The sequence below is a fragment of the Apteryx mantelli genome, chromosome 3 (genome assembly GCF_036417845.1).
Source record: "Apteryx mantelli isolate bAptMan1 chromosome 3, bAptMan1.hap1, whole genome shotgun sequence".
NCBI lineage: Eukaryota > Metazoa > Chordata > Aves > Apterygiformes > Apterygidae > Apteryx > Apteryx mantelli.
The window spans coordinates 22,706,665-22,719,266 of record NC_089980.1 but is presented as its reverse complement, the minus strand read 5'-3'; the positions used below and the strand labels follow the sequence as shown (position 1 = coordinate 22,719,266).

Here is a 12,602-nt window from a genome sequence, read left to right as displayed (position 1 = left end):
TTTCCTGCTATTTCGGTGTCACACCTTTGCCCTCTTCTTAAGAATTGTTTTCAATCTTGAGTTGACTTCCCCCCAAAACATTCCTCTTTTTCCTGGGTCTGGAGACTTTGGAAAGTATGCAGAGTATTGAGGATGTGAATTTTTCTGTGAATTACTTTCTGTGATTTCAAGTTATTATTAAGCCTTGCCAGTGAAAATGCAAACAAAACCATGTCTCCAGGGGATGGGGAACAGTCATTGCTGCACATTGTAATCAGCCGCTCTTGAAGATTCATTTAATGTCTTGTTGTGTATTTTTTTATGAAATGCATTATTCATGTAACAAGATCCACAGAGAGAAGCAGCAGAATTGTAATTCCTGGGAAGGCTCTTCCTCAGAGAAATGGCATTTTCATTATTTAAATCAATGCAGTAGGTCATCCCTGCATGCAGGAGGCATGAAGTGACGGGAACAGCCTGTAGATGGGGCACTGATCCAGTTAGTTACTCAGAAGGGAAATAAAACAACCCGCTTAGCTAACTTAAGCCCTTTTTGGGTCAGTGTGTAGCCATTTTAGAAATGATCACTCTGTGTTTTTGTGGGGTTTTTTTTCTCCCTGTGTTAGGAACACGTAACAAAATAGGGATCAACTAGTACTTGTTTAGTAAAGAAGTTTCCTCTTTTATAAAAATACTGCTTTGAAATGGTTCCACCCACTGCTGTTTCCTGGAGTTTGCTCTCTCAGCTCTCCATGTCGCTCGCCCAGGCAGCAGTGTGAGAGGGCATCGCTTTGTCTGCAGTTTCTGCCTCAGCGTCCGCAATGCGTTTCATGTGTTATGTTGAAATTCTGCCTTTACACGGCGTGGCGTAACCCCTGCGCTTTCACGCAGGCTCGGCCCCGGCGGCCGTTCGGTTTGACGCCTTGCTTCATCCCCCCGGAACCAGCAGGGCTGCTTAGAGAGAGCAGAGTCACGCTGGGCCCAACTCAACGACATCTCAGCGAGGCGGCCTGCAGCTGCGGAAGCAGTAGTCCGTGTCGCGCATCTCTCGCTGCACAGTTTACAGCAAACCTATTTTTAACCACACGTATTTAGGGATTTAAATGCGCGGGCCCCCGGCGGCAGCCCTCTCCCGCCCGGCGCTCAGGGCGCTCCGGGTGTTTCGGCACCCTGACACCCTGCTGCTGAAGCTCGTCGGCGGTCGCCCTCCTTAACCCTTTTTCTCCTTTTCTGTCTGTCTGCGTGCCCAAGTGTGCCCCCTGCCTCCGATGGTGAGTCACGGAGACTACATCTGCCACCCGCGGCCGTGCGAGCGCTACAACCATGGCACCGTGGTCGAGTTTTACTGCGATCCCGGCTACACCCTCACCAACGACTACAAATACATCACGTGCCAGTACGGAGAGTGGTTCCCCTCCTACCAAGTGTACTGTGTCAAAACAGGTGACGGGGCAGTCCTGCCATTGCTTCTATTCCCCTCGTAATCCCTTGGTTTTGAAGTAAATTTGTTGGTAAATTTGCCGTCGATCATGACGAACGATTCATTTTAAGATGCCATTAAATGTAGTATATCTTAGCTGATCCTAAGCCTTTTCAACAGTTAGCTGTTCAAATGTATTTTTAAATGTCTTCTGGATATTTTTTTGCGTGTGTGTAAATAAGATAAATTCATGATTGCATGTATAAAAAAAGCGATGGCAAAAAAGCAAGGTCCAGCCCCTTGCGGCAGCTTGCCGGCAGGGTTGCGTTTAGTAGCTGGGATTGGATTCGTGTGTGCTTATACAACATATGTTACAAGATCCTGTGTCCTAACTGGCACTTCTGAATGTTTGTGAAGTATTAACAGGAAATGACAACAGCAACAATCAAACGCTGCTCTTTGTATTTCCATTCTGTTACAGAACAAACCTGGCCAAATACACAGGAGACCCTCCTGACTACATGGAAAATAGTGGCATTTACTGCTACCAGTGTTTTATTAGTACTTCTACTGGTCATTTTAGCCAGGATGTTCCAGACCAAATTTAAGACACATTTCCTTCCAAGGTTTGTACTGTTTTCTTTTCTGAAGGTTGAGGACCTTGACTGAGTTTTGACATGCACTGCTCCTGGCTGAGGAAGCAGAAGGGCACATGAGCCTGGCAAATACCTCCTGCTCTTGTGCCGAACAGAAGTCCCTGATCTGCCGGTGCAGAAGGACACCCCCGGAAACCCACAGCAGGCCTTTCTGCAGGGAAGATAAGGGGCAGAGTTGGCCACATTCGCTGTGGGAGTAATTATAGCTCTAATACTGGGAACTGCTGCTATTGCTTGTAAAAATATCTGGCGGTATTTTAAAATATTGATTTTCAGGTGGTAAGGGAATCTTTTTTTAACTACTGTGGGCTTAGTAATGCAAGTTTTAAGAAAGAATTTCTTTTTCCCTTTGGACAAATTTATATAAAAATTCAGCATAACTGCCTGAGGACGTTTTCCCTTCAAGAGTATTATTTTTGTCATGATTCACAGAGATCGCCTACATCTTACTTTGTTTCCATAAAATACTGTACAATTATGAACATTGAATCTCACAGTACTCCTCATGAAACAGGTAGGTAGGTATTATTATTTTACAACTGGAAAACAAAGGCAGCCATGCTAGGCTTTAGGTAAAGCTACAGAGTGAGCTAGTACTGTACATGGGTTTAGACTTGTTCCTAGTTTGCAGTGTGTGCTCAGTTTGCTAGGCGCCTCAACTGTGTGTTTGCTTCTCTCTTGCCCTTTCTTTTTCTCATGTGTCTCTATTCTACCATGTGCAAAAAGGAGAGATGAAAAAGCCGTAAGTCAGCAAATATGCCCCTGTGCCAATGCAGCAGAAAGGGCTTGGTGATCTTAATATTTAAATAAATGTGTACATAAATGTGTATGGATTATATAAAATAATACATAAATTTATACACATATATGTATATATATACAGTGTATGGGGAGTATACAAATACACACATAACAAGGAAGATCTTTAGGATAATGGGTTGCTCCAGGAGTAGCCTTATAGCCTGTACTGGTCTAGCTTATTGAAATGGCCTTCTATCCTCCTCTTTTCAGATGTTCTCATCTCCTGAAAATATGTAGGACCAATTCCTTCCTGCTAGGGCTCTCTTGTGATTTAGTTTGCTACTAAATAGATTCTTTAGGGTTTAACAGACCTTCCCAACATAATAAAATGTTTTGTTTTGTTTTTTAAAAAAGCCTGTCTAGTATTGTTTAAGGAGGCACTCATCCTTTGAAGGTAAGACCTGAAGGAGGCCACAAATCTGACCACCAAAGCCCTGTCATCCAGTAACTGTCAGCGCAGTGCCTGTTTACATGTGCTGTAAGCACTTTGTCCCTTTTGCTCTAGTACACGTCTTTCCAGGGTTTCACACACTTCTGACTGGTGAGCTGCCTCTGTAATCTTATATCCATGGTATTTACTGTGCATGGATCGGCAAATGATGCTCCTTATCTCTTCAATGCACCTGTTTTCCTTCCCTTCTCTAAACCATGCTTCACTTTACTGCTTTTATTTATCCACTCGTAACAAATTCCACCTGTCAGTCTGAACAGATTTTTGCAAGCCCGTGAAGAAAACCTTCCTGCAAACATTATTGCCCCAGTAGCTCCACTTTGCTTGATTAGCAAGTGTTGCGTTAGCTTTGGTTCAGTGGCTGCCTTGGGGTGCTGCTGCCGTGTCCCAGCTCTCTCTGATAACGGGTCTGTGTTTGACGCAGAGGCCACCAGGAGGGCTCCACGAGCGACCCTGACTTTGTGGTGGTGGACGGCGTTCCTGTCATGCTGCCTTCCTACGATGAAGCTGTGAGCAGTGGCTTGAACGCTCTGGCACCTGGATACTCTGCTGCCACAACAGACCAGGGGCACCTTTTGCAGGCAGAAGATCAGAATCCGCCAGCTTATCCCGGCCCCAGGATCACAGACCCACTGCCCAGTGAATTTGAGACCTGTGGTAGTATATCGGGCTCCTCTGAACTCCTCCAAAGTTTATACTCGCCCCCAGCATGCCAGGCGGGCACGCTTCCGGCTGCAGACAGGACGGGCATATCCCACAGCACCGCCGGGGAGGCTGTGTCCATGAGTCCGCGGGTTGATATCGCCGATGGTGAGTGCTGTGTAGCTGCGCTGCATGTGTCCTGTCAATAAACAGCAGCCACTTGTGTGTCCTTTCAGAGCAGGAATAGGCACAGCTGACCTGCTCTTACTTTTTACAGAGTCCGCATCTCAATATGGACATTTAAAAAAAGAAAAATACTGCTCAGTCATACTACTCAGTGCTCATACTGCTTCACGTTGGTGATGTCCCCTTGCTAGCTGCAGTGCAAGGATTTGGCTCCCCATGGGTAGGGAGCTCCCTGCTAGCTCCCTGCTGGCTTTCACAGCAAAGAGGAGGATTTGCTCCTTGAAGAACAAAGAAAATCATGCTTTCATACTTGGCCAAAATTAGCAGCCTTTATTAACAAGCTCACCATGTCTGCATGAACAACAGAGGAAGCTGTTCAGTGTCTAAGGCACGTCCGCATTTAGTTACATGCCAGAACTTGGACGTGGGAGTTGCAATACAAGGGGAACATGCTCACAAGATCATGTTTTCCAAGCAAGATTGTCATGTATTATCATTTACATCTAAATCAAACATGAGCATGTACTGATACCACTTCATTTAGTACTAACAGAGCCCTGTGGTGTGCTCCTCAGCGTGTTAAGGAAAGATAGCTTTGCCTGGAAACATTTAAAAGGCTCTAGTCCTGCTGTCAAGGGTCATGGGGAGTCACTAGGCAAACAAATATCTGTGTGATTTATCAGTAGCAGGGCTGAAGCATAATGTCCTAAACTTAATGTGGGTGAAGCTCTGGGTGGAGGAAGTCCTCCTGCATCATTGAGTTGGGGCTAACTTTTAATGGCATCGTGAGGTGAAGAGGGCAGCTAGAAGGGGGAGGGAGAAATTGCAATAATGCCAGTAAAAGTCTCTGGATACTCTGTGAATGCTGATTCAGTGACTAATGTAGTAGAAAGGATGTTTTACATTTAGGTTTTTGTGGGCTTAACTTGTTTGGGAAAATATGGGTAGCTTTAGTAGATTAATTTCATGTAGGCCTTATAGCAAAAATGAGTTTAGAATGGGAAACAGCATGTATTGTTTAGATTTTTGCAATACCCTTTTATATACTTGCAGAATTGTTAATAATACTCAGCAAGTATAAAGGGAAGTTACAATCAGTAATCAATAGTTCCTTTTTTTTTCTCTAGAAATTCCACTGATGGAAGAAGAGCCTTAGCCTGCACAGAGAGGTGTCACCATCGCTTCGCCCCCTCGGGTGAAATGAATCAGGAGCATTTAGAGATAGAAAAGACTAAGGATTTGCGGAGGGTCTTTTCTTACCTATCAATCTTCCACATGATGATGTCACCAGATTGTGTGCACATCTTAATCCACAGTGGGGATAACAGCATCAGCATTTGGAACAGCAGTTTTATGAATGAATCCTGGGGATTTGATGAGAGCAGATGTAGAAGAACAACTGTGGCTTTTTAGAAATGAAATGTATATCTGCATCGCAGAAAGTCATATGGTTCTGTAGAAATACTATTGGATTTTGATACTAACTGCCTCACAAAAGCATGTCAAAGTATGTATATTTGCTTATAAAGACTGCTTTAAATGATCTATGGACCTCTAGTTTATGAAAAATCCTTATAAGTTAAAAAAAATAGAACTGAAATGCAAAAAGAGGAAAAGATCCTCTTTGACTTTCCTATGTTAACCAGGAAGCTTTTGATTTAGTTGTTGGTGATTTTGTTTCAGACCATGTCTGCAGAAAACATAACAGAAATGATGGGATTCATATATACTTTGATGTATGATAGCAAATATATATAAATATATATATATATATTTAAAAATTCTTAAAGAGAAAGAAAAAGAAAGACTCCAGATCACATCATGATCTGGAGATTTTTTTAAAGGTAAGGCAGAATTTATATCATATACAATATTCAAGGTAAAGTATTGATATTTGTATTTATGCAAGACTTATGTGACTACATTGCATTTGATAAATCCTGCTGTGATATGAAAGATCTATAAAGTGTTAAAATTTTGAAATATTTGCTTAAGAAATGTTGAACTATCCTGTTTCAACATTTCTTAAGCTCTTACAAATATATATACTGGAGTAATCTACAGTCATAGCCCAGAGCACTGCCTTGTCCCTAACCTTTGTGGTAGTATTCTGAGCCATTATTGTAGAATACTTTTTAATAAAATAATAAAGTTCAGTTTCAGTTCTTTTGACTTATCAGACTGTGTCTAGTTGGCCTTTATTTCTCTTCCTCACTTCTTTGACTAGCTCCCACCTGGAAGCTTGGAAGGCAGCCGAGCACCTGGTTAGTGGCATTCTCGGCTTTAAATTCCTTATCTAGAGACAGACAGACAGAGCGGTTTTGTTTAAGCAGAGGATATGAAATGAGTGCAGCAGTGGCTCAGCTTTGGTGGATGTTACTGTTGGCTCTTCTCTCCTTTGCATGCTATGCTGGAGCATTGTGCTAAAGCCTATATGAATGGTCCACCTTTTTGGTATTACAGACTATTCATTATTTGTCAGGAAAATTTCTGACTGTTTACTGAAAGCCAAGGAGATTTCCCACCCTATTTTTGGTATTGCACAAATTAAACGTATGTTAAACTGACAGTGCTTTAAGGAAGAACTCACCATATGTTAACTGATAAAGATTGTCATTATGTGGGCTAATCAAAACAAAAGAGAAAAAAGGAGACCAGGTTCTGATTTTATGCACAAAGTAAACCAATAACATCTCTATAGCTATACATAGAGGATCACTACAGGTTGCTCTGTTATTTCTTCATTGTTGTTATTTATTTATTTATATTGTGGTAGTATCTAATAGCCCCATTCATGAGTCAAGATAGTAATATGATAGACACTCATATTACACTCATACTACACTCATATTACACTAGTAATATGATATTCACGTAAGTGATTAACATCGTGTTGGCAACTATACATGACAACAAGAAGGAAATGGAGACAAAAACCAGACAGCACTGTATAACCGAGAGGCAATTATTAAAATAATTTCAATTATTCAACAGTAGCGTTGATGAGAATGAAGTGATTGTGTAAATATTCCATATTCTCCTCCATTATTGCTTAAATACGATTTGCAAATTTTTCAGAAGGAATTGTCTCAATTGCAGTTGTATCTTCAGGTTTATCTCAGAGCCAGATCAATTGGGTATTAGTACTTTCTTTGCCACCCCTTTCTTTTTAGGTCTCATGCTTTCCAGACGGGTTTGCACTATGAACTGAAGTTCAGGGTTGCCACCCCAGCAAGCAATATATGAGTGCTGTAATACCAACCTTGAAGGACCTCTCAGGCATACAGTCAGTTAAGTGATTTTTTTTTCATAATATCATTGAAAAGTATTGAACTTATCACAGATGCCCTATAAAATATTATGAAATCTGTCTTTCTGGTCTTTTAATAGCTTGTAAAATTTCATTCCTTATGAAATGTTTGGACTTTAATTTATTAATTTCTGTTGTGAAAGCTTCTGATTAATATTTGGAGCTCTACAGGTTTACACTGCTGTGTGCATTGTATTGCAGTCATTCTTCTAAGGGAGCCAGACAACATAACTCAAAAAATGTAATTTTTATGGCTTATTAGACCATTTTTTATTTTAAAAAGTGCAGAACTGCAAGTATACTGAAAAATGTTGATAAATTAATATTGCTTGATAGTCTTTTGATAGCACTGTCCTAAATATAACTTACAAGGGTAAAAAATGGATTTTTACCAGCATTCATTTATGCTGTTCCTGAGAGGGTGTTTTGGGGGGATTTTCTTATATGGTTGTGTTTAGGGTTTTTGAATGCTTGAATATTTTGGGGAAAAGAGGGGACTATTTCTGCTTTTTTGTTGCACTGGGCTGGAACTCTCGAGAAAGCTCCGCTGGCAGCTGAAGTTATCCCCACAGAAAGCCTGGTCTGGCCCACTCTGTCTTGCCTTGGAAGACCTTTCAGATGACTGTGCAAGGGCCCTGAGCACATCCTTGCCCTGCTGGAGGTTTGGCTGTGGGGGCTCAGCACACGCTCAGCGACGACGCAAGATCTGCACCCCAGCCTGTGGGCTGACTACCTGGCCCAGCCTCGGCCCATCCCTGTCGCCACAGAGGTGCCTGAGAACCCAAATGCTTCTGTGGAGGAAGAAAAGGGCATGTTGTGAGAACACCAGGAAAAAAAAACAAGGAAGAACTGACTTGAGCGTGCTGGTACTTCTAAAAATATGACCAATGTGCCAGCCTTCAACACCAAATCACAAACAAGGGCTCGACCAGCAGCGTGCTTGGGGGAGGTCCAAGGCCTCACAGCCCTTCTGTAGAGAGTGAATCACAACCTGAGCATGAGTCAACAGGACCTGGCTGTTACGAAAATGTGAAATGTCAATACAAGGATGTTTACACAGGTCTGTAACTTATAAAGTACATGAGGCAATGCTTCAGCTCCACTCAGCACTAGTAAGGTGTCAGCTGGGGCAGTGTGTCAAGTGTTGAGCAAATTTTTCCTCTTCAAGGAAAATGTGGACTAGCTGGAGAGAAGGCAAGTGGAGACCATCAAGAATTATTTGAAGTTTGGAAGAACCTACTTCACAGGTCATGTTAGAGATTGTGTAGTGTTTAGGCTAAGCAACAGAAGACCTGATGGGACACAGTTTGGGGTGTTCTTTTAATGTAAAAAACATATATTGCAAAGAGGAAGGGAATCATCCATATAAATAGGACAAGAAAAATAGGTTTAATTGCAGCATGAGAGACTTAGGTTACATATTAGGAAAAACTTTCTAGCCATAGAGGAAGGAAAAGAAGGTCTGAGGAAGCAGGAAGAGATGGTCTGAGGAAGCTGTGAAAAAGTCCATTAAGAAAGGTTTTTAAGAACATTTTTAACAGACAGATGCCAGGAAAGACAATGGGACAAGATGATCCAGCTTGTGAGAACCTAAATTTGGTTGATGCCCCCATCATTTCCCTATATACATTAATGCCAAACTGATGGTATTGAACAAACTGGTCAGCATCCATCCAAATCACAGCCAGAGATATTCTCTGTTCAAGCAACAGAAACTCTTCATGTAGCATGACCTGGACTCCAGTAAAATCCTGTGAATTATATCCTGTTGCATTAACATGACATTGATTTGAGAATTTTGTTCTATAACAAATCCAAATTTCAGATTTTCTGGTCTTCATGTCTGTCTTGGGCAGTTAAATGATTGCAAGAATATCTCTGCAGCCCTTCTAATACTCCCTGTGCATTAGGTGAAGTAAATCCTCTCTCATCAGTTACTGAAGACATCTATTGTGTTAAAGCAAAAAGAGTAGCTGAGGCACTGGAGTGCAGAGACCATTGTCATGTTTATGGAAAACCTTCCCATGCCGCAGAAGCTGTTTGTCCTTGTCTGTTCTGTGCTGCAGATGTTAGCAGAGCCTGCCACAACGGCTGTCAGAGGAGAGGGTAGAACAGATGAGAGGAGCACACCTCACATTCCTGCTCTTGGACTCCTGAGCATTCGCAGGGAGGAATAAGGGACAGGGAGAACCAGAAAGTGAGTAAACATCAGCCCCAAACCCAGCAGCAGCTCTCATTGCCAAGGGCATTGCCAGTGCCTTCCAGGTGGTTCCCAAAGGGACTGTGCTACTGTGGTGGTGAAACAGGCCCTGCTTTGCCTGGCGCTCTGCTAGGTCATGGTGTGCACCACACAACCCTACTGAGCTCTCTGTAGAGTGCTTGGAAGAGCCAACCAGGATAGACAGACAAATCCTACTCCCCATAGAATAATCTCTTTCACCGTCTTTGAGGGGGAAGTCACAGAGTTTATTTCATGCATTATAGGTTTCCCTTGTCACCATTATATAGTAGCATGCAGCCTATTTGTCCAGCCATACCTTCTCCAGAACAGTAAGACATGCTATGTAGCAAATATAGAAGGGGCATTAGCTTGAGATTAAATTATTTGCTGTCCAGATGTTAGAGCAGACTTTTAATAATTGGCATAAACCCCATATAGAAACTGGACTAATAAGACTCACTAGGATCCTGAGGCAGCTTTCCTCAACAAATCAAAGGGAATGTCCTGCAGGACAGCAGGAGCTGTGCTGAGTGCTATATAGGAACATTTTGTAACTAGGGAACACTAGATTCATCTGATAAATTATTTTAAACAAAAGCATGCAGAAGGTAGAAAAGCCACTTAACTGTTAATAAAGTCCAGGGGAAACATGGATAAGTTCCCCATTTTCTCCAGTAAGAACAGAGGGAGTTGTTTTGTTAATACAGCTGCTTCAAAATGAAGTCAAGGCATGGGAAGGAGAAGCAAGCTTCCTGTATTTGGGGGTCCATCAGCTCTTTTCCATTAGCTCTGCATTTCAGTGGCCAGATTGGTTCTGCTTGCATAAAGGCCTCAGTTCTCCGTGTGTGGAACACCGTTTCGGTTTGGGTGCAATTTCTGATTTTATTGTGTTTGCTTTCTATTTCCCCTCTGCTTATCTTTCTACTCTCTTTCCTGCTTCTCTTTTTGCTAATATTGTTGTTCCACAGTTTCATCCTGCCATCTCAGTCATGCTGGGATGTGAAACGAGTTGGTTAATTGCAGTGCAGGTCCTAGCAGGCAACATCTCTTCCCTCATAAGGGGTTGCTCATATTTGGCTTGCTCATTTATGTTCTCAGCAGAGAGGACAAGAAAGGACACAGGATCCTCACTCTGTTGAGAAATGGTCCATGGAAATTGCTAGAGAGGGACACTGAGGGAAGCCTACATTACTACATGCATGATTTATCTGTTTAGGTCACAAACCTGTCAGCCCACTATCTTTTGTTGGCGCAGAATTCACGTGTGAATGCCCCTATACAAACACAGAAACACTAGCCAAGATTTTCAAGAAGCAGGTAATATTTCAGGATGTTTCAACACTAGACATTTTAAAGAGGCTGTCCTTTCTGAAACTGGTGAGCTCACAGCTTCCTAAAATGGGCAGTGACATGGTCCAGTTAGGGAACATAGGGTGCACAGCAGGTCACTTCACCTATCTCCTTCCTTGTGCTCCAGTATGAATTTTTTATCCTCAGGATAACTGCTAGAACTAAACAGTTGCCAGTTGCTGAGCTGTCAGGTCCATGTCTTTTTTTTCTTCTTACCTAATTAGGCTAGATTTATTTTTAATGCTCCCTATTACCATCAGCTTCTGACTTCCATCCATCTACTGCTGAGTACTTGCTGATCTTGCCAAAGCAAGTGTCTTTCAGCAGCCATCTCAGCTCCCTGAAACTGTACCACCCTCTGCGAGACTGTACTTGCCACTGTTGTCCCTTCCATTAATTCCATGGCAGCACATGCTGTTTGTCTTGTGCAGTGCTCCAGGGCTAATGACTTAGCGATCAGTTGTTATTCCTTTCATAACCCATACCATTGCTGCCTGTTACTGATAATTCGGAGCAAATTACTTCCTAAAAAGTTTAGCAGAACAATTTAGCTTAGATTAACCTGTTCATTGATAAGGACTATAAATATCTATAGTCTATCACCAAAATAAACATTATCAAAGTTTGATATCATTGGCTGTTACTTAAGTTCTGCAGCAAAATGGGGATCAGCCCAACTGACAAGGTTAGCTGTTTGCTTGTACTTCCACTGCCTAATTTTCCATTGCTTTTTTGCAACCACTTGTGCCACAGACTTACTAGGTTCGATTATATATAGGTTTACACTGCTGCAGTGGGCAGTCTGGATACAGCTATTGGAACGCTGAAGCCCAGCCTCAGAAAGGACATCATGGTGGCTGCAAGGAGGCCGGCATTTCAGTTAGGCTTATGGTGCTGGGCTGCTCTGTCACAAATACATCATATTGGAGATACCTACATATCTACAGACAGATTTAGATGAGAATGTTCATTCTGTATCGTGGAAAAAGTGAGAGGAGAATTGCCAAGTAGAAAAGATCGAAAGGTGTAACAACATCTTTAAGAATGCCTCTCCAGTCAGTTTAGTCTGTTCTGCCAGGCTGCTATTCCTGGAAATTTTGACTTAAGAGGAGCTGTTGCAGACAAGAGACTCTGGGTATATGACTGCTCCCAACTCCCAAGGAAGTGGATGGGATGGGGGACTGCTGCGGCCCTTTTGGTAGAGACCTCTTTCTGAACGTGCAGTCAGGATTCTGCTGATGCCCCATCTGCCAAGTCCCAGAAGCAGAAGAAAGGCAATGTGCTCCCATCAGGGTGAAGGTGGGTTTATTATTACACTACCATGAGTGCAAGACTGGACTCTGGGAACACAGTTTTACTTTGAATTACACTGTTGGCAGTGAATTGAGGCTGACTAGTTGCATTGTAGTACTCTGCATTTATTTGAGTGTTCACTGCATAGTGCTGCACAGCCAGTCGTTGTTGGCCTTCAGCTGCTTTAGGTACTGACAGCTGCTCAGTATGAAGAGCTGCTTTTATTAAACTATGCAGCACCCTGGAGGTTCCAGGTGATTTCAATGAAAGCAAGATATTTACCCTCTTAGACA

General features: G+C 42.5%; 1 protein-coding gene across 1 annotated transcript in view; it reads left to right on the top strand.

Moving 5' to 3' along the window:
- SUSD4 (sushi domain containing 4) overlaps positions 1-5,451 on the top strand; it is a 73,128-nt gene extending 67,677 nt beyond the window's left edge. Inside the window, exons 6-9 of the mRNA XM_067294678.1 lie at positions 1,231-1,422; positions 1,881-2,025; positions 3,732-4,117; positions 5,263-5,451. Coding sequence (XP_067150779.1) covers positions 1,231-1,422; positions 1,881-2,025; positions 3,732-4,117; positions 5,263-5,291 — 752 coding nt within the window. The 3' untranslated portion in view covers positions 5,292-5,451. The remainder of the gene's footprint in view (positions 1-1,230; positions 1,423-1,880; positions 2,026-3,731; positions 4,118-5,262) is intronic.
- The last annotated feature ends 7,151 nt before the right edge of the window (positions 5,452-12,602 follow it).